Genomic DNA, 26327 nt, shown 5'->3' on the forward strand with positions numbered 1-26327 from the left:
TCCTACCACAACTGCTTCTTCCCTGCCTATACTTATTCAAGTAAATGACCTGCTGGTCATTCTTGCCACTGTCACTATCCATTCCATTAACAAACTGTGGACATTTCTCAACACAGTCCCCTGCTACCCCTTTACTTCTGTTTCCTTAATTCATGATTAGTTAGTGCTGCAGCCAGAGGGATCATTTTGAATGCAACCTTACTGGATTTCTCCTTTGTTTAAAAGGAATCAATAGCTTTCCCGTCTATAAAACAAAATTCAGTATTCTTACTGTGACATGTTAAGCCTTATATGATTTGGACTCTGTCTACCTCTCTATCTTCATCTTAAGTCGATCTCGTCCTCACAAGGAGGAGACTTGTCTGACATCTTCGGATTCCTCCAACTTGCCAAGCTACTTCCTGATTTGTGGTCTTTATTTGTGCTTGTATAGATCCATCCATTCTTCCAGTCCCAGCTTAAATGTCACATGAACTCATGCCTGACTCCCCACATGAGCAATGTTCTTTCCATTTTTATGGAATCCTATTCTTTATTCTCATGCCTATGTTGGAATTTTAATTAATAATATTTTAATTAATTTCTTACTCTCTTTTCTCCTCCATTTTCTCATAAATTCCTCAAAGGCAGAGGCTTTTTCATGTTTATAATTAAACCCACATTTCTTTGCAGAACATCTCTCACATAATCGGAACACGATAGATATTTTTTGAATTGGTGAAATGGCCAACGTTAGGTAAGTGGGCAAATGAATTAGAGTAAATTCTTGTCATGGAGTATTCTGTCGCTGTGAAAAAATATACACTAAAAAGTGTCGATGTGTGAAAATGCAAATCAGAACTACAGGTGAAAAATACAAAAATACAAATTATATACATAGTCCTCTAACAGAAGATAGATGTGGCAGGTAGATAAATGGCTCCTTCCCCAAATCCCTGGAACCTGTAAATATGTTACATTATGTGGGAAAGGGGGAATTAAAGTTGCTAATCAGTTGACTTTAAAATGAGGAGATTATCCTTGATTATTTGGTTGGACCCCATATAGTCACAAGGGTCTTTTAAATCTGAAAGAGGAAGCAGAAGAGTCAGATTGAGAGTCAAGCTGCATGGGAGAAACTCAAGCAGCCACTGCTAGCTTTGAAGACACAAGGGAAGCACGAGCCAAGGATTGTGGACAGCCTATAGATGTTGAAAAAGTCAAGGGCATGAATTCTCCCAGAAACTCCAGGAAATACATAGCCTTGCATTCTTAATATTACCCCAATGAGACCCATTTTGGATTTCTCACCTCCAGAACTCTAAAAGAAAATACTTTTGGGTTTTAAGACATTAGTCTGCAGTAGCTAATTTGTTACAGCAGCAACAGGAAGCTAACATAAGAGAATATTTGTGAAGAGGAGACTTCTCACGTATTTTTTCCTTTTCAAATTTTATATGGTTTTGCGGACAAGCTCTCCGCAACTTGTATTTTCTCTACCTTTTGTCCTATCTGATCAGTATAGTTTCTAACACTGTGCTTCAGACTGCCATATTTCTACTCAACACATGAAATAAAAAAAAAAAAAATCTGGAGAAACTATCTGGCTCACAAACGCAAGCATTTTTTTCCCCAAAGACATGTTAAGTAAAAATGTAGACAGAACATATCCAGAGAAATTTCATAATTTTTCTTGCTAAAATGATGAATGAATACATTTTCATCAGGTACATTCATATTACAAAAGGACTTTAGAAAATGTCTATACAGCTTGATGACTTTTAGCACTGAAAGACAGAAATAGCTCCCAGGATAATACTATTGTCCTTTTACGGTTTTAACATTTTCTTGCACCTTTCGAGCAGTACTAAAACAAGCAATGGATTTTGGAATCTATGAAATATGTCATAGTTACTGAATGAGAAAGAAAAGGCAAATCCTCAATGATTTTTAAAAATTTTTTTTAATGTTTATTTATTTTTGAGACAGAGAGAGACACAGCATGAACGGGGGAGGGTCAGAGAGAGAGGGAGACACAGAATCTGAAGCAGGCTCCAGACTCGGAGCTGTCAGCACAGAGCCCGACGCGGGGCTTGAACTCACAGACGGTGAGATCATGACCTGAGCCAAAGTCGGAAGCTCAACCAACTGAGCCACCCAGGTGCCCCATAATGATTTTTTTTTAATACTACCAGCATCTCCTAGATGCTTAAACTGTCTGAAATATACTCTGTGAATAAAATACACATGGACACCTGATAGTTTATATTTAGGAAAGATGGAAGACAGCAAAGTCTTTAAGGATAGTGAATTCACTTATGAGATTAGGAAATGCACTCCACAATTATACACTCAGCAATACCATTCCCATCTCCATCATAGTATGAGTGCAAGATAAATTGACCTTTGAAAGCTTTCAAATTTAAATTAGCATAAAACATAAGCTTTCTTCACAAACTTGACATGAAAGAATTTTTAAGCAGAAGTATAAAATATTATCAATTATATGAATGTCATGTTCCTAAATAACTCATACAATTTTTTTTTCCCCCTAAAGACTTTCCTAGTTATTTCCTGGTTAACGGATTAGGAATCTGTTTTTGTTTGTGCATATGACCAATTCCCTGCAACTTCATAAATATCCTATCAAAACCATATGAAAATCTGCCACTGAGCACAGGCAATTACCTAGAGAGAGAGAGAACACCAAGAATAAAGGGAAAAACCTAGTGCAAAGCATTCATTGAAGCTGGCTTCATTTCCCTCCAGCCCCTTCTGGTGGCAAACACAGTGTATTGCTGAATCCTGTAGCACTGACAGAAAGAATTCACTGCAAATTTTAACACTTAAGGTATTGCTCAACATCTTTATTGCTTCTAAACCAGCCTAAATACATTTTTAACTTTTTCTGTAGTTCCAGGTATGCAATCATAATACAAGCATATCACGAAGGATTACTTTAAAGTCTCCTTCCAAAATTGAACATCTTTGAGCTAATTTACTTGTAGACATCATGAGTTTTTTCAACCTCTGCTCTTAAAAGAAAAAAAAATGGAAAAAAGCAGGATCAAATATTAGAAGACTATACACAAATACACAAGTACCCATATATAGAGTCTCAGCCTGGGATTATATATAAAAGAAGCATTTTTATAAGAACTGTGCCAAACTTTTCCTCATTAGATTTAGAATGTGGTATTATTTAGTGTCATTAATACATAACATTTCTTGAGATCTTCTATGAATACCTGGAATAATGTTAAAATATGTCATACACATGATATTATCTGATTACACAGTAAGATAATGAGATAAGTATTATTATCTCCATTGAATGGATACCAAGATGTAATCATTTGTTTGGCAAATTTTTAAGTAACAAATAGAAAAATTTTAAAGTCAGAGACAACTATGAACTTTCATATTCAATGAATAACTGAATGAATGGATGTATCCATTACTTAAAATCATGTATATATCAAGGACTAAACATTGGGAATTTAGCATGAAAAAGACTCATCACTATATTGAAAGCATTCACTGTATGATTCACTGTATGCAAAAGGCAGAAATGAAACAATCAAACTATCATGGTATCTGTTGTGACTGAAATATAGGTACAAAATGTTAAGTCTACCAAGAAGATCACCCCTAAATGTATATGAAGACACAGAAAGGGCATCAGATGGTTAGTGATCAGAATCTGCCCATTAATCGCATTAATCCTCTATTCCCATGATCATTAAGCAACCAAGGAATTATAATTTGCCTTTGTACTTGGATTTCCTGCTGGGATAAGATGCATGAGCCAGAAGATTCAAGCCCTTCATTGCATCTGTCATAATTTGAAATGTGAGATTTATTTACATAAAGTGGACAGAGATCATCTCTACCTTGTTTATTACTGATTTCCCAACAGCCTACAGAGTACTGGGCACACAGTGTGTGTGACTTGCTAAATATCTGCTCAGTGACTCCACATGGCCGAAGCATCCTGCCAGCCTCTTTAAGGACATCTCTTCGTCACAATCCTTCAGCGCAGCACTATCCTATATGTCCAAACATTTTCAAAACTTTCTGATACCACTAACTGTGACAATTAAATGGCATGAATTCTGTAAAGGCGAAAGGCTAAGGCATACAGCGATTTACCCTTCAGTGTAGTTTACTGATGGGCATTTTTTTTTTTAAATGTTAAGATTTTATTTACAAAGCTTCTTTGTTGTACAGAAAGTAAAAATGCTGTTACAGTCTCGGTGTAACTGGTAGCCACAGACGGTTGACTCACCAATCACAGCTATCCACTCTACAGCAAGAGTCTTACACGAAAACCTAACAAACGCTTACAATTTTGTTGGGGTGAAGTCCCCAAGCTTGGTGGTGAATTTCCAAGAGGGACTAAATGGAGGAAGGTGGAATGTCACAGGAACTATTCTTTGGCTCTTTGGGTGGGTGGGTATCCTGGGGTTTGTATCACAGCTACCTTTTTTTTTTTAAACAGCTACCAAATCCGTATGAGCAGTCCAACAAATACTGAACAGTTCTTTTTTTGCAAGTTATTTGGGGTCTTAATCATCTTCTCCTTCATCGTCTGTTTCTCTCTTCCTCTTTTCACCTTTCCCACTTTCTTCCTCCTCTTCATCTTCATCTTCATCCTCCTCGTCTTCATCTTCATCAACTTCTCCATCGTGTCCAAATTCTTCTTCCTCCCCACTGACTTCGTCTTCATCATCTTCCCCTTCTACATCTTCGTCTTCATCTTCATCGTCTTCATCATCAAACTCTTCCTCCTCACCATCCTCATCCTCCTCGTCCTCCTCATCTTCTCCTTCTTCATCCTCCTCTTCTTCATCCACACCATCCACCTCGGCATCTGAGTCAGGCGCTTCCCGATCCTCTCGGTCATAGCCATCCAGGTAGGTCAACTGAGGCAGGAGTTTAAAGACACTCTCTCGGTAGTCATTCAGGTTAGTAACCTCACAGTTAAACAGATCCAGGCTTTTCAGATATTCCAACTTTTTCAAAGGTTCCAAGGTGCTGATATCTTTCAGCTTATTTCCACTTAAGTTTAGATGTGTGAGATTTGGAAGTTTTTCTGCTAACATGTCCAGACCTCCAAAGATTCTATTGTCACTGAGCTCAAGCTTTTTCAATTTAGGTAGTTTGGGGAGATTTGAAACTGAAATCAAGCCTACATTTATTAAACTGAGGAACTCTAAGTTCACAAATTCAGCTGTTAAGCCCTCAATTTTCCCATCATTTGATTTGCAATTGTCCAGAACAAGTTCTCGAACAGCTGCCGGAGTCCGGTTCCTCAGCTCCAGGTGGATCCTCCTCTTCATGTCCATGTTTCCCTCTTCCCCCCTCTTCAAACTTAACTTTCCGCGGCGGGGGCGGAGGGGGGAGAGGCGTCCCGGCCTGCGCAGCGAGGGCCGTCGGAAGGGGTCTGCTGGCGGCAGAGGCCGGCGGCGCGGTCCCAGGAGGCGGGCGGCGTGCAGGCAGGCGAGCGGAGCCCCCGGAGCCAAGTTACTCACGGGAGCGGAGAGAAACCATGGAGGGAAAAGGGGGCTGGAGCGCAGCGCTGGTCTCACTACCGCCGCCCCCGGCCGCGGCCCCGCACTTACTGATGGGCATTTCAATAAAAGGCAGGGAAAGGAAGGGGACTGAGAAAAGATGGTTTGGTCTATCACACCATCTCCAAGAGGGACAGACCGTGCCACTGTCACCTCTGCATCCTACTACTCTGCGAAGTGTGTGGCACATAGTAGACAATCAGGTATCTGTTGAAGAATGGACAACAATATACATACAAAGCTACATATTTTGCAGAGTGGACCACAAATTAAGAGAATACTGAGTAAGAATCTGAAAGACATAAACACGGAAAATCACTAGAACCAGTCACACAAAAGCTACGGTAGTGTTCGTGTATTCAGTCACAGCAGAAAGAAAGACTGTATACATTCATCTGGACCGAGCCTCATTGAGGTCTATGCCAAGTATGCATGGCAAAGCAGCAGAAAAAGCACAATCATTCCTAAAGTCAGAGAATTGAACTTCATGAGTAAGGTTTTGGCTAGAAAATTGCTATCCCCATAAACATTTCATGATTTCCAAGGAACATGACAAAATTTCTATCAATAATGCCATAAGATAAATATTTGGCTTAATTCAAAAATAGTTCAGATCATTCTTTTATTTAAACCATTTCCCCATATAAACAAAGCATGGAAATAGCCTGGATGCTCTTCAAAAGACTCTAAAGAACTCAATGACCCATATAATAACATTATTTAACAAAATTTCTCCCAGACTATAGCAAAATAGTTTTCATTTTTTTTCCATCACTGCAATTTATGTGTAATATGAATACTGCCCATTTAAAACACAGAAAATTCTCATACCCCTTTAGTAATCAAAAGTTATTGCTAAACAGCATTACTAGCATAAGGCTTTGTAGAAGCAAGGTTTAAATATTCTAAATCTGAAAGCTATCACATACCATATCAACATTTTTATACTACCTGGTGCTTTAATATATAAATCCACAGCACACACTTCTCATAAAACGGTACCAGTATATTAATCACAGGAAGTCTTGAATCCCTTTTTCTGAAGGAAGGGTGCTTTATAATTCCTATCAAATGAACTATGTCCGTCACAGGCCAGTAGATAGTGTAGAAAAATACTACCAAACGTGACTGAAATAATTGTCATGTCTTTCATTTTCTATAGAAATCCCACTCTTAAAACAAGAGAATACACAAAGACATGCATGTTGAAAGGGTTGTTCGTGGGTTTCATCGTTGTTTTCTTCAGTGCAAAGATTTGTCCAACAGAAAATTGAGTTGGGTTTCAGTTCCTTTTCAACACACAGAACACATGGTTTATGGCAATTGTTGCTACAGTGTAAAATCACAATTCTTTCAGGTGTGCTATTCTTCCATGTCTTACTCACAAAAATCCAGAACAATGCAGTTTTCAGACCTCGTTTGGATTGGTTTTCCTGAATCAGAAAAGCCTCTGAAGAGAATTTTCCTTCAATTAATAGACTTTGCGATCTTCAACGAAGGAAAATGTATGCTACCTCACATGAATCAGATAATAGTCACAATCTGCTTTGCATTCCTTGAGGAAATGTACTAGGTAATTGCTACATTCCTACAGAGCACTTTCCAAAAATGGGTGTGTAGAAGTTAATATGGCTTTCAGCATTCCAGATCCTGAATGTAATACTTAATTATCTTAATATAAAGGAAAAATAGTAAGAATTACTGATTTAGCAAAGATAAACGAGTAACTAAAGCTACTCTTTTTACTTTTGATTCAATGCTTCATGTTTTTATATCCATGCTTCTTACTTGCAGGTAGCACTAATTTAAATGTAAAACATCTACCTAAATTACTGAATTTTAGGATTTAACATATCTGAAGTGGATATAGATGCATTCATACATGTGAGGGCAGGAGGCCTAACATAAAGAGAAGATACAATGAAATTTCAATTACTCAGAATTTGCAGTAGACTGGAATGTCTTTGCAATGCTAATACTGAGGGGGAAATAGCAGCTGTCAAAATGAACTGTAGGAATTAGGTTGGAAAAAAATCCACATATTCAGGATATATCCTACAGTCGTTACACACAATCAGTACAATTCCTCTAGTGTTTTATGCCCTTACAATGTACTTACAAAAGTAATGGTGAATATTTGACTAGTGTTCAAATTCTACAAATGACAGAACAGAATTTCAGACATGTCGAATGACTGTCCCTAGCTCCCTAGCTTACAGTGAATTCCTTGGGTCAAGTCCTCTAATTTTATTAGGAAAAAAACTAAACACAACAAAACAATAAACAAACACCAATCTCTAAATCAGACTCAGACCACACTATGAAACTTATACAAATACAGAATATATTGTAATAGTGATACATAAATCACTTTTAACTCTGGTATAGAGAAGTTAAAAGACAAAAGTGTAAAAGATAACTATAACAATAAACTTATGTTAATGGATATGCAATGTATTAAGATGTAATTTGTGACATCAATAACAAAGTGTGGGTAAAATGAGGAGTAAAAAAAGCAGCTTTTGTGTGCAATTAAAGTTAAGTTGTTATGCGCTTGAAAAATATGGTTAGAACTATACGATATTTATGGAGTGTCATGGGAATCACAGAGAAAATATCTATAAGAAAAGAAAAAGAAAATGGAATCAAAGCATATTACTTCAAAAAACCCAACAAATCAGAAAGGAAGAAAGCAAGAGAGGGAAAATGACACAAAATAATTGTAAGACAGAAAGCAATTAACAAAATGGCAATAGCAAATCCATACCAAACAATAATCAAATGTATCAGATTAAACTTGCCAAACAAAAGACACGGAAGGGTTGAGTGGATTAAAAAAAAAATCCAGTTTTTTGCTATCTACAAGAGACCCGGTTTATTTTTTTTCTAATGTATATTTGCAGAAATAGAAAGAAAATCCTAAAATGAATATGAAACCACCAAAGACCCTGAAGAGTCAAAACAATTTTGAGACAGAAGAACAAAGCTGAAGGCCTCACACCTTCTAATTTCAAAACATATTACAAAGCAAAAGTCATCAAGAGTATGGTACTAGCATAAAGACAAACATACAGACCAATGCAAAAGAGTGGAGAACCCAGAAATATACCCACACATATTTGGTCAAATGATCTTTGATAAGGGTGCCAATATAACAATGGGGAAAGGATAGTCTTCAACAAAATGGTGATGGGAAAACGAGACATTCACATGAGAAATAAAACTGGACCCTTATCTTATACCATACATGAAAATGAACTCAAAAATGGATTAATGGCCTTAAATGGTCTTAAAAAGAAGACCTAAGGCCATAAAAATCCTAGAATAAAACACAGGAAAAAACAAGCTTTTAAACGCTAGCATGAACATAACATTGAAATGATTTCTTGGATATGACATCAAAAGCATAAGCAATTAAAGCAAAAATAGACAAATGGGATTACGTTAAACTAAAAAGCTTCTGCATAGCAAAGGAAACAACCAACAGATTATAAAGCAATCTATGGAATGGGATAAAATATTTGCAAACTATGTATTTGTCATGGTCTTTAATATCCAAAACATGTAAGAAATGCCTACAATAAAACAGTAAATAAACAAATAACCCTACTAAAAATTGGACAAATGACTTGAACAGATATTTCTCCAATGAAGACACACAAATGACTAACCTGTATATAAAATATGTTCGACATCAGTAATAATCAGGGAAATGGTAAGCAAAATCACAAAGAGCTATATCACTTCATACCTGTTAGGATGGCCATTATAAAAAATAAAAATAAAACAAAATAAAATTACAAATGTTGATGAAGATATGAAGAATTAAAACATTGTGCACTGTTTGGGGTAATGCAAAATAGTGTAACCACTATGGAAAACAGTATGGAGCTTCCTTTCAAAAAAAAAAAAAATGGAATTGCCATGGCACTCAGCAATCCCACTTACAGGTACTTATCCAAAAAACACTTAAAGTGGGCTCTCAAAGAGTTACCTGCACTGTCGTATTTATTGCAGCATTATTCAAAATATTCAAGAGATAGAAATCTCCGATCATTCATCAATGGATGAATGGATAAGGAGAATGTGACGCGTACATACAATGGAATATCATTCAGCCTTAAACAAGAAGGAAATCTTGACATATGCTACAATATAGAAGGCAGCTATGCTCACCACTATACCACCAACACCTGCATATGCTACAATATGGATGGACCTTGAAGAAATTATGCTAAATGAAATAAGCCACTCTCAGAATAACATATACTGTATCATTCCAATTACCCGAGGTGTCTAAGGCAGTCAAACTCACAGAAGCAGGAAGTGGATTGGTGGTAGACAGGGGCTAGAGGAAGAGAGTAATCGGAAAGTTGCTGTTCAATGGGTATAGACTTTTAGTCTTTCAAGATGAGAAAGTTCTAGACATCTGCTGTACTATAATGTGCATGTAGTTAATAGCATACTGTACCGTTAATATTTTTAAAGGGTAGATTACATGTTATGTGTTTTTACTACAATTAAAAAAAGGAAGCATAAAAAATTAGATGTTCAATAATTCCCCACATTCACACATATGCATACATTCATGCACAAACATGTGTTTAATTTTCAGCAAGCTGCATAGCACAGTTGCTTTAGTCTTTACTACAATGCTTACTGTATAATGAACTTAAGAGGCAGTTTCCTAAAAGCTTTGTTCTATAAGATTTCTGCTGTCAGCATAAGTGTCTAATCTGTTTGACACATTAGTTTCCTTCAATCATATCTCATTTAATGTTCATCAAAATCTGGTGTGGTGATAATTGTACATATACCCGTTTTTGCAGGTAAGAAAATTAAGGCACAGAATTCTTAAGTAAGGAGATAGTAAGTAGTGTGGCTTAGAATTAAGTTATATCTGTTGAACTCTGTTAAGTCTAGGATTCTATCCATGGTTTCAGTCCATGAGAAGAACTGGGCATTTAGATTTATTCATTGGTAAATCGATTTGTTACTATGTGATCCTGGGGAAAAAATAATTTCACTTGTACTTCTTCTATATTTACAGCTCATAAAATGTGAGTAATATATAAACTTAGTTATATGATGGTAATAATATAAAAATGAATTTTTAAAACTATTAATCCTTTGAAAAAATATAGAAACACAAGAATTAGTGATTATTTTGCACAATATACTTTGCCCAACCCTATATTACTTATAATTAATAATTTCTCCCTAACCATTACACAAGTTTCTTGAGAACAATAACATTTCTTGCCCATTCTTTTTCTCTGCGGTACAAGTATAGTGTTACACATAATTTTGTTTTAATGTACGTTTAAATAAATATTTCATATAAAGTACATGTTTCTACAAAGCACAATTTACTGCCCAAATTAAAATTCTCTATCATTGAGAAAGTGATGTATCATTTTCCCAATGACATCCAGCATTTATGAATCTGCCATTTTTTATCTCTGGGAACTTATAAATGAGAAATGATTTCAGTTGCTTAGATAAGGTATTTATAAATTTTTATGTCATAACTGAAAAATGTGCAGGAAAACTAAAGGTCATGATTATTTCTTCTATTCCTCTAAATCAGTGACTGTATTCTAGATTGGACAAATGCAATTGTTCAGATGTGTAAAGAAAAGAAAATCTTATTATTCCTTTTTGGGAAATGCAGTTAGATTTCTTGAAGTGCAAAACTTATTTTAAAAACCGATAGATATTACAGTATATAAACTCTTATTTAGAAGAAAAAATACTGATGACCTCAAGATTCCACTCTGGAAAGAAACTTGAAAAATGAGATTGTTTGAAATTCATTATAAGAGTCTGACAAACTCTAAGAAGTTTAAAGTTACAGTTATAGGTTTGCACCTTGTACATATAACTTGTAAATATACTGTACTTGTGAAATACAATGATTTTCCTTTTGCCTCTAAATCTGGATAATGGCTTCAGCTCTACATCTCTCTGAAAATCTGCAGCATAGGTATAAAGTAGTGCCTATAAATGTACCTAAAAAATAATTTAATAAAGACCTCATGCCCTCATAATAAAAATAAATGGCATCTGACAACAAGGACTAAAGTCTACCATTTTTTTCTTCACTCAGAAAAATAACATACTATGCAGAGAAAATACACAACAAGAAGCAAAAAATAGCTGAGTCAGCAAAGCTTTGATATTCAGCCCATATGTGTCTACTTAATTAATAAGACATCCTGCAGTATAGTAACAAAAGATTGGCAAAAGGACTTTACTGCAAATATCATCAATGGTTTAATGTATCTAAAAAATAGTGTCCTCAGTAGTGGCCAATTTCATTTCACTGATATCATTTCATGATAACATCTATGTTATAACAATTTATTAACCCTATTTCTTTTTGGGTAAAAATTATATTTCACTAGCTACAAATTTTAAAAATATTTAATACTGTATGAAATAAATATAAATTTTTAAATATTCTAATAATTTAATAACTACCTTATACAGACATAAATATTTGTTGTTCTAAATATTTCTTAAAATAATGAGCATTTGTATTCAAAAGTAATAAAAATAGGAAGTAGATACAATATAAAACAAAGAAATAAAAGTTTCAAAGTTAATTTTAATAGCTGAAATGTGGACATTTTTACTTAGGATTAGATTCCACTCTGTATCAAGGGCGTCTGGGTGGCTCAGTCAGTTAAGCGTCCTACTTCAGCTCAGGTCATGATCTCACAGTTTCTGAGTTCTAGCCCTGAAGTTGGGCTCTGTGCTGACAGCTCAAAGGCTGGAGCCTGCTTCAGATTCTGTGTCTCCCTCTCTCTCTGCCCCTCTCCTGCTCACTCGCTCTCTCTCTCTCTCTCCTTTAAAAAATAAATAAACATTAAAAAATTTAGATTCCACTCTATATCAACTATATATTGATGAACATTGACTACAGATGTCATTTTCAATGGTGTAATAAAGATAGGGTACATTTTCAGCATAGCAACTTTAGCTAATAATACTGTATTGCATATTTCAAAGGTGTGCAGAGAGTAAATCTTAAAAGTTCCCATTACAACAAAAAAAAATGTGTTACTATGTATCATAATGGATGTAACTAGACTTATTCTGGAATCATTCTGCAATATAGACAAATATTGAATTGTTATGTTGTGTGTTTATTTTTTTCAAGTTTTTATTTAAATTCTAATTAGTTAACATATAGTGTACTATTGGTTTCAGGGGTAGAATTTAGTGATTGATCACTTACATATAATACCCAGTGCTCACCACAAATGCCATCCTTAATACTCATTACCCATTTAGTCCATCCCCCACCTACCTCCCCTCTGGCAATACTTAGTTTGTTTTCTATAGTTAAAGATATCTTATGGTTTGTCTTCCTCTCTGTTTCCCTTCCTCTATTTCATCTGTTTGGTTTCTTAAATTCCCCATATGAATGAAATCATATGGTATCTATCTTTATCTGATTTATTTTGCTTACCATAATACATTCTTTTTTTTTTTTAATTTTTTTTTTCAACATTTATTTATTTTTGGGACAGAGAGAGACAGAGCATGAACGGGCAAGGGGCAGAGAGAGAGGGAGACACAGAATCGGAAACAGGCTCCAGGCTCTGAGCCATCAGCCCAGAGCCCGACGCGGGGCTCGAACTCACGGACCGCGAGATCGTGACCTGGCTGAAGTGAGACGCTTAACCGACTGCGCCACCCAGGCGCCCCTGATTTATTTTGCTTACCATAATACATTCTAGCACCATTTACATCATTGCAAATGGCATGATTTCATTCTTTTTGATGGCTGTGTAATATTCTATTGTACATATGTACCATATCTTCTTCATTCATTCATTCATTAGTCAATAGATATTTGGGCTTTTTCCATAATTTGGCTATTGCTGATAATGCTTCTATAAACATCAGAGTGCAAGTGCCCCTTCGAATCAGTACTTGGTATCCTTTGGGTAAATACCTAGTAGCATAATTGCATTATATGGCATACCTGAAACTAACACAATGTTTTATGTCAATTGTATCTCAATTAAAGAAAAAAAAGATACATTTTACTCAAATTTAATCCTCAAATCATACTTCCTATGATGCTCCCTTTTCTCTTATGGATTTAACATCACAATTGCCAGGTTACCAAAACAGTTCTATTGACAAGATTATAACTCATGTCTTCTAGTTGTTGTGGTTACAATTTCAGTGGGAGAGCCAAATTACTACCAAGAGTGACTTGCCACCTATCAACACTTATATGGCTCTTAATATAAATTAAATTCTTGTGGGTTAAATCATGAAAAGTAAATATATTTTTAAGTAAAGATACTTGGGGGATCTGAAAAATCTGTATGTTATAAATATTAATTCTTTTAATTTTTAAACATTTATTCATATTTGAGAGACAAAGCACAAGCGGGAGAGGGGCAGAGAGGGAGACACAGAATCTGAAGCAGGCTCCAGCCTCTGAGCTATCAGCACAGAGCCCAACACAGGGCTTGAACCCACCAACCATGAAATTATAACCTGAGCCGAAGTCAGATGCTTAACCAACTGAGTCAACCCAGTGCCCCAATATTATTCAATTATTTATGCCAAGTGGAACTTTTAATAACCTTTATATAAACTTAATTCCTATAGTCTATTTCAAATAGTAAAGATTCCCAAATTGTAAGGGATACTTTATAAAAGGAGGGAATTAAATAACTGAAAATTTCCCTCTAGACAGCACATAATATATTTGAAAGCAAAATCTTTCAATCCCACAATAAAAATTGGATTCAGAGATGTTTAGAAGTTTTATTATAAACAAAGCCATAGACAAATGATATTGACACTAATATATTTTAACATTTTCTTCAAAATCTAAAGGACAGATGCCTATTACTAATCGTACTACAGTAATGTTCTAAAGTAGCCTTATTCAAATCTATATGGGAGGAATAGGAATGGAATCTAACCCACACATGGGCCTGTGCCTTCAATTCTAAAAAGATTTGATAGGCTGTAGGACACAAAGTTGAACAAGTTCCAACAGATCAGGAACTAGATCTATCAAGCAGTGATTGTGCAGAGGGCTTATTGGCACATGTAGCATGCATCTAGCAAGTGAAAAGAACAACAAAATACAGTGTCAACTGATGAATTTCCAAGGGTAAATTTGAGTATGGTTTAGGGTTGCATTGAATCTTCTCTACCCATTCATGTGGTATTATTCTGGCTATTTCTTCAGAGCTTCAATTCTCACACTTCTAAATTACAGAAATTTGACATCTCTATGCCTTCTATCCTCAATTTTTGAGCAAGGTTTTGAGAAGCAGAGCCTGTAACATCAATTTCCTTGGAATTTCTCCAAATGTCAATCACAAGCCATGCATTGCACATATAACAAACTATATTCCCAGAAGAAAACAGAGAAATACATCTTTTTTATCTCTAGAAAACTGAATGATATTTCCTGCCATGCAGAAAAAGATAAAGTATTTCCTTCATACAAAAATGTTGTAATATATTATTATTATTATTATTATTAATAGCAATTAACACCAACTGAGCACTTGATTTTGCTAGGAAATATTACCCTTCTCATTTTAGAAACAATTAAATAAATAAATATAAATAATTACGTAGTCCACAACATCAACTGAACTGGTAAATGTTAGAGGTAGGATTCAGATCCACGGCGTCTGACTGCAAAGACCATGCATGCCGTTAGCCACCACAAGATATTATACACATTTGTTTTATTTCCATTTCTGGCTTGTATAAATCCATTAATTCATCTTAGGATGGAAAGAGATAAAAAAAGTAAGGATGGAACAGGGGAAATAAAAACCTCAAAAGGTCATATAGAAAAGATCTAAGGAAGATCATTAAATGAATCTTTAAAACACGATAAAGAGTAAAACAAAATAAACAGGAGGGCTTCTTAACATTGCATGAGCTTCATATACTCTATGTATTTCACTAAACACCCCTGACTTTCACCTAAATGTGAAATTAAGAACAGACATATCATTAAAATAAAGTTTCAGACTAATATTTTAGGTTGGCAAACTGTTCACTCTACAAGTTAAAAACAGGATGTAAAATGAACACATGATAAGCCAAATTTTAAACCTCCATCACTAAAGGAATAGATAGGTGCAGATATACAGCATGGCTGGATAACTTCTGAACACACCTTATTTTTGTAGAAGATATACAATCTTGAAGAAGATTTTTGTTTGAAGATATATGGTTTTTATAAATGAATAGAAAAACAAATGCTTAAAAAAATCAGAAACCAATGCATACATACATCAACTTCCCTCTTTAAGATGATCAAATTAGTTGTGTTTTTTTACACTTAAATAAGCGTGCAAATATGCATAGGTATGTATGGGTAGGCCAACTTAGATGAAATGTAACCAACTGAAAAGGCCATTTCTTGGTCCTAGCATTGTCTTAAGTGGAAGAAACAAAGCCCTGCTGGCTGGAGCTAGGACCCTGACTCCAGAGGGGCGGTAGGGCAGTCGATATCTGAACTAAAGGCAGTTGGGGCCACAGCCACAAGCAGCTGTGAACTCTGGAACCATCACAGAAACAGACATCCACACAGGATTGAGCCAATTGTCCACTTTGTTGAGAAAACCAGCTATTAGCCATAGAGCATGATTTATGAAATATAACTGAGTAATTGTGTTAAGTGATTTCTATCCACTTGCTTGCCTGTTCATCAACATGAGTAATTTGTATGTATGAGTTCGTTTTGTTTCCATGCAAACTCTAGTCCACAGAACCGCAAGGCAATGGTTGCTATCTCAGAGAGATCTGCATTGTTTGGCCTTTTATGTGAATTAAAATGAGCTCCATTTGAAAAGAAATATCCATAGCTGGGACTCACTACAACCATCAGTGAGTAAGAATTCAACAGGCAAAACTAAGGTTGTAGGCACCTTTGGCTCCTTATAAATATATTCTGGCTAGGACATTAGGTTAATATATACTTTACTGGAGTTTTAATTCTAATTAGAAGTGGCCTTTCACTAAGAACACTTTTTGGACCTCAAAATATGTTGGTTCCTAACTCATCAGTGATTGCTATCTTCCTGTTTCTGGAGTTTTAACGTAAGGATGGGGCTTTTAGTATATTTCACTTTGAAGGGAGCCTGTGTGCATTTAAACTGGTGTTTTCTGGAAATGATGACTGACTGCTCTCACAAGTGGAACAAATTCATGAGGGACAAACATAGAATGATAGCCCCTTCTCCTTAACCTCCAATGTCTTTCATTGGTCCAGCATTTTTTTTCTCTCTTGGGTTCCCCTTAGTCTCTGCTGCTTACTTTCACAAGAGTATCTCTTTCTTTCTGAAAAGAAGACTGTAGCTTAAGGAATAGACCGAAGTTAGACATGACAAAATGCAATAATAGAAAATAACACAGGATGGCTAAAAGCAGTGTTTGTTTTTACAAGTTACAGGTGGTTTAAATAGCCTGGGGGTTTGAAGGACAGATGCAGACAGACTGAATTCAAAGAACTAAAAGCTTTTTAATAGAGTTGTGGGTTTTGAGGAAAAAAGAGAGAAGACAGACTGAGTTCACTAGACACAGAGGGCTCTAGAAATAGCCCGCCAGAGAAATGGTAAAACCAAATACAGGAGGCAATGAATAGGAAACAGGAAGATCAAACTGAAGGAGAAAGAACCTCAGATCTATTGGTTGGTATAGAGGCTGAGTACAGAAGACTAAGCAGAGAATTTCCTGAGAGCTCATTTAGTGGCTGCCTAGTGGCTATCGGGATGGCAGCTTCCCACCAGCTAAAAGAGGATACTTCAACTGGAAAGAAGGCCTCTCTTCCCAAAGCCCAGGGCTGGAAAAGAGCTTAGTTCAGGAGTAGTGTTCAAGATGAGAGAATTGAGAAAGTGGGAATGAGAGAAGTGTCCCCAAACATATTGTTAAACATTGCATGTCTGCATCTAAGTATAACCAAATAACTGTGTCTGATTTACTACAAGCAAATATAGCTTTCATGCTGTGATGTCCTCCCTCTGTGAGAAGAAAGTAAGTCCAGGGACTTAAAGCATGGACTCCTGGGAGGAAAAGACAGAAAAAAGCACACACAGGCACCAAGAGTATGGAGGGACAGCTGCCTTCTTTCAGTTCCCAGCTGATGGTGATAAAAAAAGTTATCACTAGATTCACACCAATGAGAAAACATCATTCCAGACAAAAGCTTCCAGTTTGTGGATACCTCCCTCCTTTTAAGATCCTCTGTGCCACTGACATCCTGACTCACTTCCTTCAGGCAGCTGAGGAAACAAGACTGGCAAGCCATCAGGAGTGCCTGTCCCTCCCTCACCTGTCCCTGACAACATACTGGAGGCCACACCCACGAAAGGGCCAGGTCCTAGTTGTAATTCCTTCCAGTATTTAAGCTATAATTTCAAGGTCAAAGTGCTTGCCTCTTCTCCCAGATTTCAGAAGTGTAGAGATGAGAAAAGAAAATTGGCACAATACTCTTCCAGTTTTGACTCCTTAAGTCAGGGAGGGAAAATCATAATACAAAAACAAAGAAAGACTAGGAACTTCCCTTGAGACTAGTGATGCACAGACAATGAAAGTCAGGGCAGAGGCCATAGCTTTAAAACAAACAAACAAACAAACAAACAAACAAACACCTTCTACTTCAATCCAGAAGCATGGGGTTAGACCACATTAACAAAAGTGAGTCTCTGTGAGTCCCTATGAGTCTCTGTGGCTCACACTAGCACTTCCAATGCAAAATCACAAAAGGGATGCACATGACTTAGCCATTCTAAGCGGGTGTGATGTTTCACAAAATGCAAAGCACTCAAATAATTTTGTTGTGTACCAAACCGGTTCAACCAGCAATTATTTCCAAAACACACAATTTTCAGTTACTTCATTTCTTTGAGAAAAGCAAAGTGACACAGTATTTGAAAAGTGTTTTAAGTCAGCTTGTAGTTTTATAAGGTCATTGGTTTGGGATGGAATCAAGAAATGTCATGGTACAAAAGTTCTGACCAATAAAAATTGAATAAAAATTCTTAGAAATAATTTTTTTAAACTATGTTTAAAGGCAGCTGCCAAAAAAGGAAAACCCTACTCAAAGAAATTTTGCCAAGCATATTAGATTAGTTCACTTAATCCACTGCCAAGAGCTAGAACAAGGAAAACACTTAGATTGTTTCTAGAAATATAAGTAACACGCAGTGCTATTTTTCTAATATGTCAGTGGAATTCTATGAAGATTCAAGAAAGCAGAAACAAAGAACTCAAGTCCTGTCAGAGATACTCTTTCAGGTCTTTGTTCTCTAAAAAGTACAGAACAACATCTCCTAATTTGTTCATTAAATTACAATTGTGCAATATATTTCCAATCACTTTTAAGTGATTTCTACTGGCACCTATGGGAGCATAAATCACATTAACATCCATTTTCCAGATGTAAAAATTGGTACAGGGGACGAATGAGTTTCAAATTCACAAAGAACATTGGCAAATTCAAACTTGAACTCAGTTTTCCACTTCTGCTTTTAATCCACTGAATTGGTAAAGCACAGGGCATCCAAAATGTTAATTATTTCTCAAGAGCTCCAAACAGGTAACAGTTGCTCAAAATCAAGTCCAGGAAAACTCAAAAGTTTTAGATTCACAAGCTAAATCTATGATCAGATTTGTAATTTGGGGGTCATAATTGAGAGAGTCCATACACAAGCATTTCATTTCTTAAGTGATTTTAAGTGTTTTGGAGAGAGCTAAACTTTTAATGATTTGAAGTATGGTACGTTTGGAATACATTAGGATATTTAAAAAGAAAAAATGCACACCCTAATAAGAATAATCACTGGTTGATTTTTTGTTGTTGCTAGGAACTATTAAATAACTATTGGCTTTCAAAATGCAGCTAAGACATGCACTACTATGAAAACAAATCACTTTAAAGAGTAATGTAAGCTGATATTGGTCTCCACTGATGCCCATAGTAGGTCCTCTAGAAGGTTCAAGATTCTGTATAGTTTATCTAGATTCATATCATATAACTCTATATATAAGGTTTGGCTGAGTCTTCAATACTGGCAAACTGAACAGAGACAGATTAATAGATAGCTTGAAAATATATACGGAAGGAAAACAGAAACCTTGTAAGTAAATAAAATTTATTCAGCGTTTTCTCCATATCAGGCACAATGCTAATTGCCAGAAATACAAAATCACTTTGAAGGCTGCAATTTAGCAAGGAGGTTGGATAAATGCAAGACAGTATACTTGTATTAAAAAGTCCTTTGCCAGACCAGGACAGCGGCATGTTACCTAATTTCTCAATACCTCAGTTTTTTAAATTATCAAAAAGATATAAAGGTAACTCATCATTTTTAAGTAAGCAGAAATTTCATACGTAAAGGAGTTTTTATAGCTTAAAACACTATGTTTGATGTGATCCCTTTCTGTATGAAGCAAATATCTTTATGGCACCTAATACACTTCATTGAATTTATACACAAGCCTACTTCATTTTATGACACTTTGCTTTATTGCATTTAACAGATACTGCATTTGTTTAAAATTTGCCTTTAATTTGTGTTTTAAAATTTACACCCAAGTTAAATACTGTGTTTTTGTTTTTGTTTTTGTTTTTATAAATTGAGGGTTTGTGGCAACCCTGCATTGAGGGAGTCTATCAGTGCCATTTTTTCAACAGCATGTGCTCACTTCCTGTGTCTGTGTCACATTTTGGTTAATTCTCACAAGATTTCAAAGTTTTTCATTGGTCTTATATTCGTTATGGTGATCTGTGATCGGCGATTTTTGACATTACTATTGTATTGTTTTGGGGCATAAGACAATGAACTTAATAAACGTTGCCCGTGTTATGACTGCTCCACCTCATTCCCTGAATCTCTCCCTTTCTTTGGGCCCCCTATTCCTTGAGACAGAACAAGATATTGAATTAATTCAATTAATAATCCTACAATAGCCTCTAAGTGTTCAGGTGAAAGGAGCAGTCACACATATCATTTTCAATCAAAACCTAGCCACGAAGGCACTTAGTGAGGAGGCGTGTTGAAAATCAAACAAGCTGAAAGCTGGGCCTCTTGTGCCAAATAGGCAGCCAAGTTGTGGGTACAAAGGAAAGGTTCCTGAAAGAAATTAAAAGCGCTACTCCGGTGAACACACAAATGATAAGAAAGCAAAGCAGCCTTCCTGTTGAAACGGAGGAAGTTTGAGTGGTCGGAATATATGATGAAAGCAGCCACAACATTCCCTTACGCCAGAGCTAACGTTGCCTTCAATTGTGTGAAGGCTGAGAGAGGGGAGAGCTGCGGAGGCTGGTACATCAGGTTTCAGTAGAGAAGCCACCTCCGTAACATAAAAGTGCAAAGTCCAGCAGCAAGTGCTGCTGTCGAAGATACGCTAAAATAATTGTGAAGGCGGCGCCACTAAACAACAGATTTTCAATGTAGGTGAAACAGCCTTATATTGGAAGGAAATGCCATCTGGGGCTTTCATAACTAAAAGGGGGAAGTCAAAGCCTGACCTTAAAGCTTCGAAGGATAGGCTGACTCACTCATAAGGGCCTAATGCAGCTGGTGACTTTAAGTTGAAGACAATGCTCATTTACCATTCTGAAAATCAGAGGGCCCTTAAGAATTACACTAAAGCTACTGTTTGTGCTCTATACATAGAACCATAAAATCTGGATGACAGCACATTTGTTTACAGCATGATTTACAGAATATTTTAAGCCTGCTGTTGAGACCTACTGCTCAGAAAATAAGATTCTTTTCAAAATATGACTGCTCCTTGACAATACAGCTGGTTACTGAAGAGCTCTGGTGGGGATGTACAATAACAGTAACGTTTTCTTTTTTTTTTTTTTTTTTCAACATTTATTTATTTTTGGGACAGAGAGAGAGACAGAGCATGAACAGGGGAGGGGCAGAGAGAGAGGGAGACACAGAATCGGAAACAGGCTCCAGGCTCTGAGCCATCAGCCCAGAGCCTGACGCGGGGCTCGAACTCCCGGACCGGGAGATCGTGACCTGGCTGAAGTCGGACGCTTAACCGACTGCGCCACCCAGGCGCCCCTACAGTAACGTTTTCATGCCTGTTAATATAACATCTTTTCTGTAGCCCATGGGTCAAGGAGTCATTTCAATTTTCAAATCTTATTATTTAACAAATCCATTTTGTAAAGCCACATAAGTGCCACAGAGAGTGATTCCTCTAATAGATCTGGGCAAAGTAAAATGATAATTTTCTGGAAAAGATTCACCATTCCAAATGCCATTAAGAACATTTGTGATTCATGGGAAGGTGTCAAAATAACAACGTGAACAGGAGTTTGGAAGAAAGTGATTCCACCCCCCATGGAGAACTTTGAGGGGTCCAAGACTTCAGCGGAAAGTAGATGTAGTGGAAAGAGTAAGAGATACAGAATTAGAAATGAAGCCTGAAGATAGGACTAAATTGCTGAACTATCATTATAAGAATTTAACAGATGAGTGAGGAGTTGCTTCTTAAGGATAAACAAAGAGTTTTGTTTTGTTTTTTAATGGAATCTACTCTTGGTGAAGATGCTGTAAAGAATGTAGGAATGACAACAAAGGTTTTAGAATATTACATAAAGTTAGTCAATAAAGCAGCAACAAAGTTTGAGAAGACTGACTCCAATTTTGAAAGAAACTTGACTGGGGGCAAAATGCTATCAAATAGTATCACACGTTACAGAAAAATCACTAGTATGAAAGAGTTAGTGTATGTGGCAAACGTCATTGCTGTCTTATTTTAAGAAATTGTCACAGCCACTGCAACCTTCAGCAGCCACTGCCTTGACCAGTTAGCAGCCATTAGGGTCGAGGCAAGACCCTCCACCAGCAAAAAGATTCTTAGTGAAAGCTCAGATGATGGTTAGCATTTCTTTGTAATAAAGTATTTTTCAAATTAAGGTAAAGTACTTTTTTTTCTTCTTCTTTTTTAGTTATAACACTATTGTGTTATATTATTGCATATAACAACTTAACAGATGTTATAGTATAAACTTAACTTTTATATGTAGTGAGTACCCAAAATATTCATTTGACTCACTTTACTGCAAGATTCGTTTCGTTTTGAAGTTTTTTTTTTTTTAATGTTCATTTATTTTTTAGAGACAAAGAGAGACACAGCATGAGCAGGGGAGGGGTACAGAGGGAGACACAGAATCTGAAGCAGGCTCTGGACTCTGAGCTGTCAGCACAGAGCCCAACGTGGGGTTCAAACTCAAGATCCGTGAGCTCATCACCGGAGCCGAAGTCAGACACTTAACTGATTGAGTCATCCAGGCGCTCTTGCAATATTCACTTTGTTGTGGTGGTCTGGAACTAAGCCCACAATATCTCTGGTGTCTACCTGTAAACACTGTTCCCCTTCCTCTCTTCTGCATGACTCTTAAAGGCACTTGACGTTTATACATTCAGTGCCTTACAGAGCAGATTCACAGTAGGCACATAGTCAGTGTAAATGAAGGGGTTTGAAGCATTGAGGAAAAGAAAATTAAAACTACTTCACAGTAAAAGAAAAAAGGTAGAATTCAAACTGGTCCCTGAAAAATGGAGTAGGAGTTTAGTAGGTAAACAAAGGAGGGAAAGCATCCCAAACAGGTAAAACATACATATACAGATCTGCTTAAAATCAGTATGCAAAAAGATCATTCCTTTTCTCTTCCAGGTTTTCTCATTCTGGGTCTATCTTTTGCTTTCTAGGAAAAACTGATCAGGACTAATCAAGATAATCACGGTAACTTATTACTAGCAGGTCTTTGACTCTGCACAGTAAAAGTAGAGGTTCAAAGCAGGTCTCAATAGTGAACAGAGGTCAACATGTTGAGTTGGCCCCGACTTTGAAGAAAGCCTCTTTATGTGTAATAAGAAAAGTATCTCAAATTCTTTGAACAACTTTTGGGAAATAGAGTGTGTACTTATAAAGTCACATTATTTTTTTCAGCATTTGTAATGGAGATCTGTTGTTAATTTAGTTCCCAAAATGATTAACCAGGCTTTCTGGAGTAGTTTGCACACTGATAGGTCTACCTGAAATTTCATTAACTTTTTATTAATTCATATCTCTTAGCTATACTACAGGGTAATCTTCTTTGATTTGAATTATGAATCATAAAAGCTAGAAGTTGTTTAATAATAACTGTCTTGTCTTTATAAAAGAATCATATTTTCTGTTACAGATATCATGGACTGTAAGGCCACCCTCTATTATAATAGCTCTGGAAGGAAAACCCAATCACAGTGGATAAACACATCAAAGATTCATTCTAATTGAAAAAATAAATACATATGAAAAAGTATGCAACTTAAAATCAGAAGTGAGATGGTTATTGTGTCGGAAAATTCATAAGACTAAGGGAAAAAATAGCAACTCTAATCCAGTTTTAAGAAATTTCTATTATTAATAACAGAGAGCTCTACTTCCTCAATCTGTGGCTAAGACTGAAGCTCTATGATGGCATAAATTTGGACTCTTTGTTCTCAGAATTCAGAATAGTACCCATGATTTCAGAGGGACTAAATCCATCCTTGAACCCAGGGGCACCAAATGACCCAGGTGAAACTAACTAATGAAGTCCATCTGGCTGGAGCTGCTGATAAGCATATATATATATATGTGTGTGTGTGTGTGTATATATATATATATATATATATATATATATATATATATATTTTCTTTCCCACCACCCCCCCCCCCGCCCCCAAATAACTGTGCCCAAGAATGGAACCATAGAGAAAAGTAATCCTAAGACTGGAAAGACAGTATCCTAAAAATATAATTTTGGAAATTTGGGTCTAAAGCCATTTCATAATTTTAAATTTCTAAGTTTTGTTAGCTAATATATTCCCTCTCAATTTCAAGCTAGAATGAGCTGTCATTTCTTTCACTATGATGAGAGAAAGGATCCTGTTTAATACACACTTAAATATGACAAAGATCCATTCACCTTATCTGTATAAGAAATAGGGTTAGAGTAATATCAGGGTAGCAATAAGATTTCTCCATTCTGCTTATCACTATCTCTTGCACCTTAAAAATGACTTACTATTCACTATCAAGTTTCTAAAATAGTATCATAAAATAGTATCATAAAATCTTTTATTTCACAAACATAAACCGGATTTGAAATTCAAATAGAAAAAAGTAATGCTATTCCAGAAACTCACATTGAGTTGAAAATTACTAGATGGGCTAAAAGTCTTTGATCTGGTAGGACAGAATGGAAGCAAGACAGATGAATAAATCTTCAAAATGTTGGAAATAAAAAAGTTCTTATACATCTTCTTTAGGGCATTAGATTTTTTTATTTTTATTTATTTATTTATTTTTGGTAATACAGCTTCATCTAGTCTAGTTTACTAATGTACTGTTTGTTAAAGTGGAGTCTAGTTCACTCCACTTCAGCAAATATCAAAGGTTGGATTTTCATTATTAATGCCCTTAGTAATTAACAATGATGGGAAAATTCTCATTAACAGGAACAATTTTCCTCTGAAAAAAAGATGATAAGTTTTGCTTTCCATGAGGCGATTTTTGTGGAATGGCATAAAATTTTTAAAGAGTTTAAGAGCAACGATTGCCGGATGACTGTGGGATTTTCAGAGCATGTGTGCCCAATACTAGTTTGGAAATCAAGCAAATAGGAATCAGGGCTGCTTGACCGAATCGCACGTAAAATACGGCAGCTTTCCTTGGTGCTTCAAAATGGAAGTTCTGTTAACAATATTTTATAAATTCCAGATTGGCACTATTGCTACTAATCCAATCTATGAATCACTTGCCAATTACTTTAAAGTATTACACAGGCACACACAGATTTCGAACCTTAGACCTTTTTAATAGCTTTATATATTAAAACTAATAAGAAAAAAGTCCTTTATCCAATTTAAAAGTGACAATGAACCAAAGATATAAAAATAGAGAAGACCTTCAGCTACACATTCTTTTAAAGTTGTTCATTCAATACATGTTTAATTCATCTCTATGGCTCAGATTCAGCTCAAAATGGCACTGATCTCATCAACATCATCCATTCCATTCCTAGTGTCACAAGGGAGAGAAAAGTAACACAGAGAAGTCAAACGTGGTGTGGAAGATTATGCAAATGATGACTGGGAAGTCTAGGAGCGGTATCAAAGTCAAGTCCAGTGAGCCAACAGTCTACTTCTGTGGCATGTTTCAGTGGCTTACACTGCAGAAAATACCACTATTTTTACCTGCTCAGCAGTCATTCTTCTATTGACAGGATCTTGTTTTCATTGGAGAATTACTGCCTTCTCATTGATTTTAACTTTGTGGAAATGTCTAAAGGGAATTCTACCCTGTCCTGACCAAGGTATGCACATATGGCTGAAAGCAGGCCAAATGGTTCTCTCAAAAATCTGAACCATCAATATTTGTGGAAATAGAAAATGTTACAGATATTTTGCAAAATTGGGACAGTTTCTTACAAAGTTAAACATGTGTTGCCATGTGACCCACAAAGCTTACTCTTGGTTTGTTATCAAGATAAATGTAAAAACATGTCTACAAAACAACTTGTATAGAAATGCTCATGTAAGCTTTATTCAGAACAGTTAAAAACTCAGAAGCAACCCAAATACCCACAACTGATAAATGGATAAATTATAGTAAATTTAAAAAACTGAATATCATTCCACAAAAAAAAAGTAAACTACTGATATATGCAATACATGGATGAATCTCAAAAATATGCTAAGTGAAAGAACAGAC

General features: G+C 35.9%; 2 protein-coding genes across 2 annotated transcripts in view; both read right to left on the minus strand.

Annotated features, from left to right (window-relative positions):
• The window catches only part of NAV3 (neuron navigator 3), a 600880-nt gene that overhangs the window by 453981 nt on the left and 120572 nt on the right, over positions 1 to 26327 (minus strand). The window lies entirely within an intron of this gene.
• On the minus strand, positions 4411 to 5569 carry LOC121040707 (acidic leucine-rich nuclear phosphoprotein 32 family member B). The gene has a single exon (XM_040491364.1). The coding sequence runs from the start codon at positions 5325 to 5327 to the stop codon at positions 4548 to 4550; it is 780 nt and encodes a 259-aa protein (XP_040347298.1). The 5' UTR covers positions 5328 to 5569; the 3' UTR covers positions 4411 to 4547.

Source organism: Herpailurus yagouaroundi, unplaced genomic scaffold, assembly GCF_014898765.1.
Source record: "Herpailurus yagouaroundi ecotype Mexico unplaced genomic scaffold, PumYag 182, whole genome shotgun sequence".
Classification (NCBI taxonomy): Eukaryota; Metazoa; Chordata; class Mammalia; order Carnivora; family Felidae; genus Herpailurus; species Herpailurus yagouaroundi.

Coding starts and splice junctions, on each gene's coding strand:
- LOC121040707 (XM_040491364.1), bottom strand. CDS start 5,327: ATGGACATGAAGAGGAGGATCCACCTGGAGCTGAGGAACCGGACTCCG.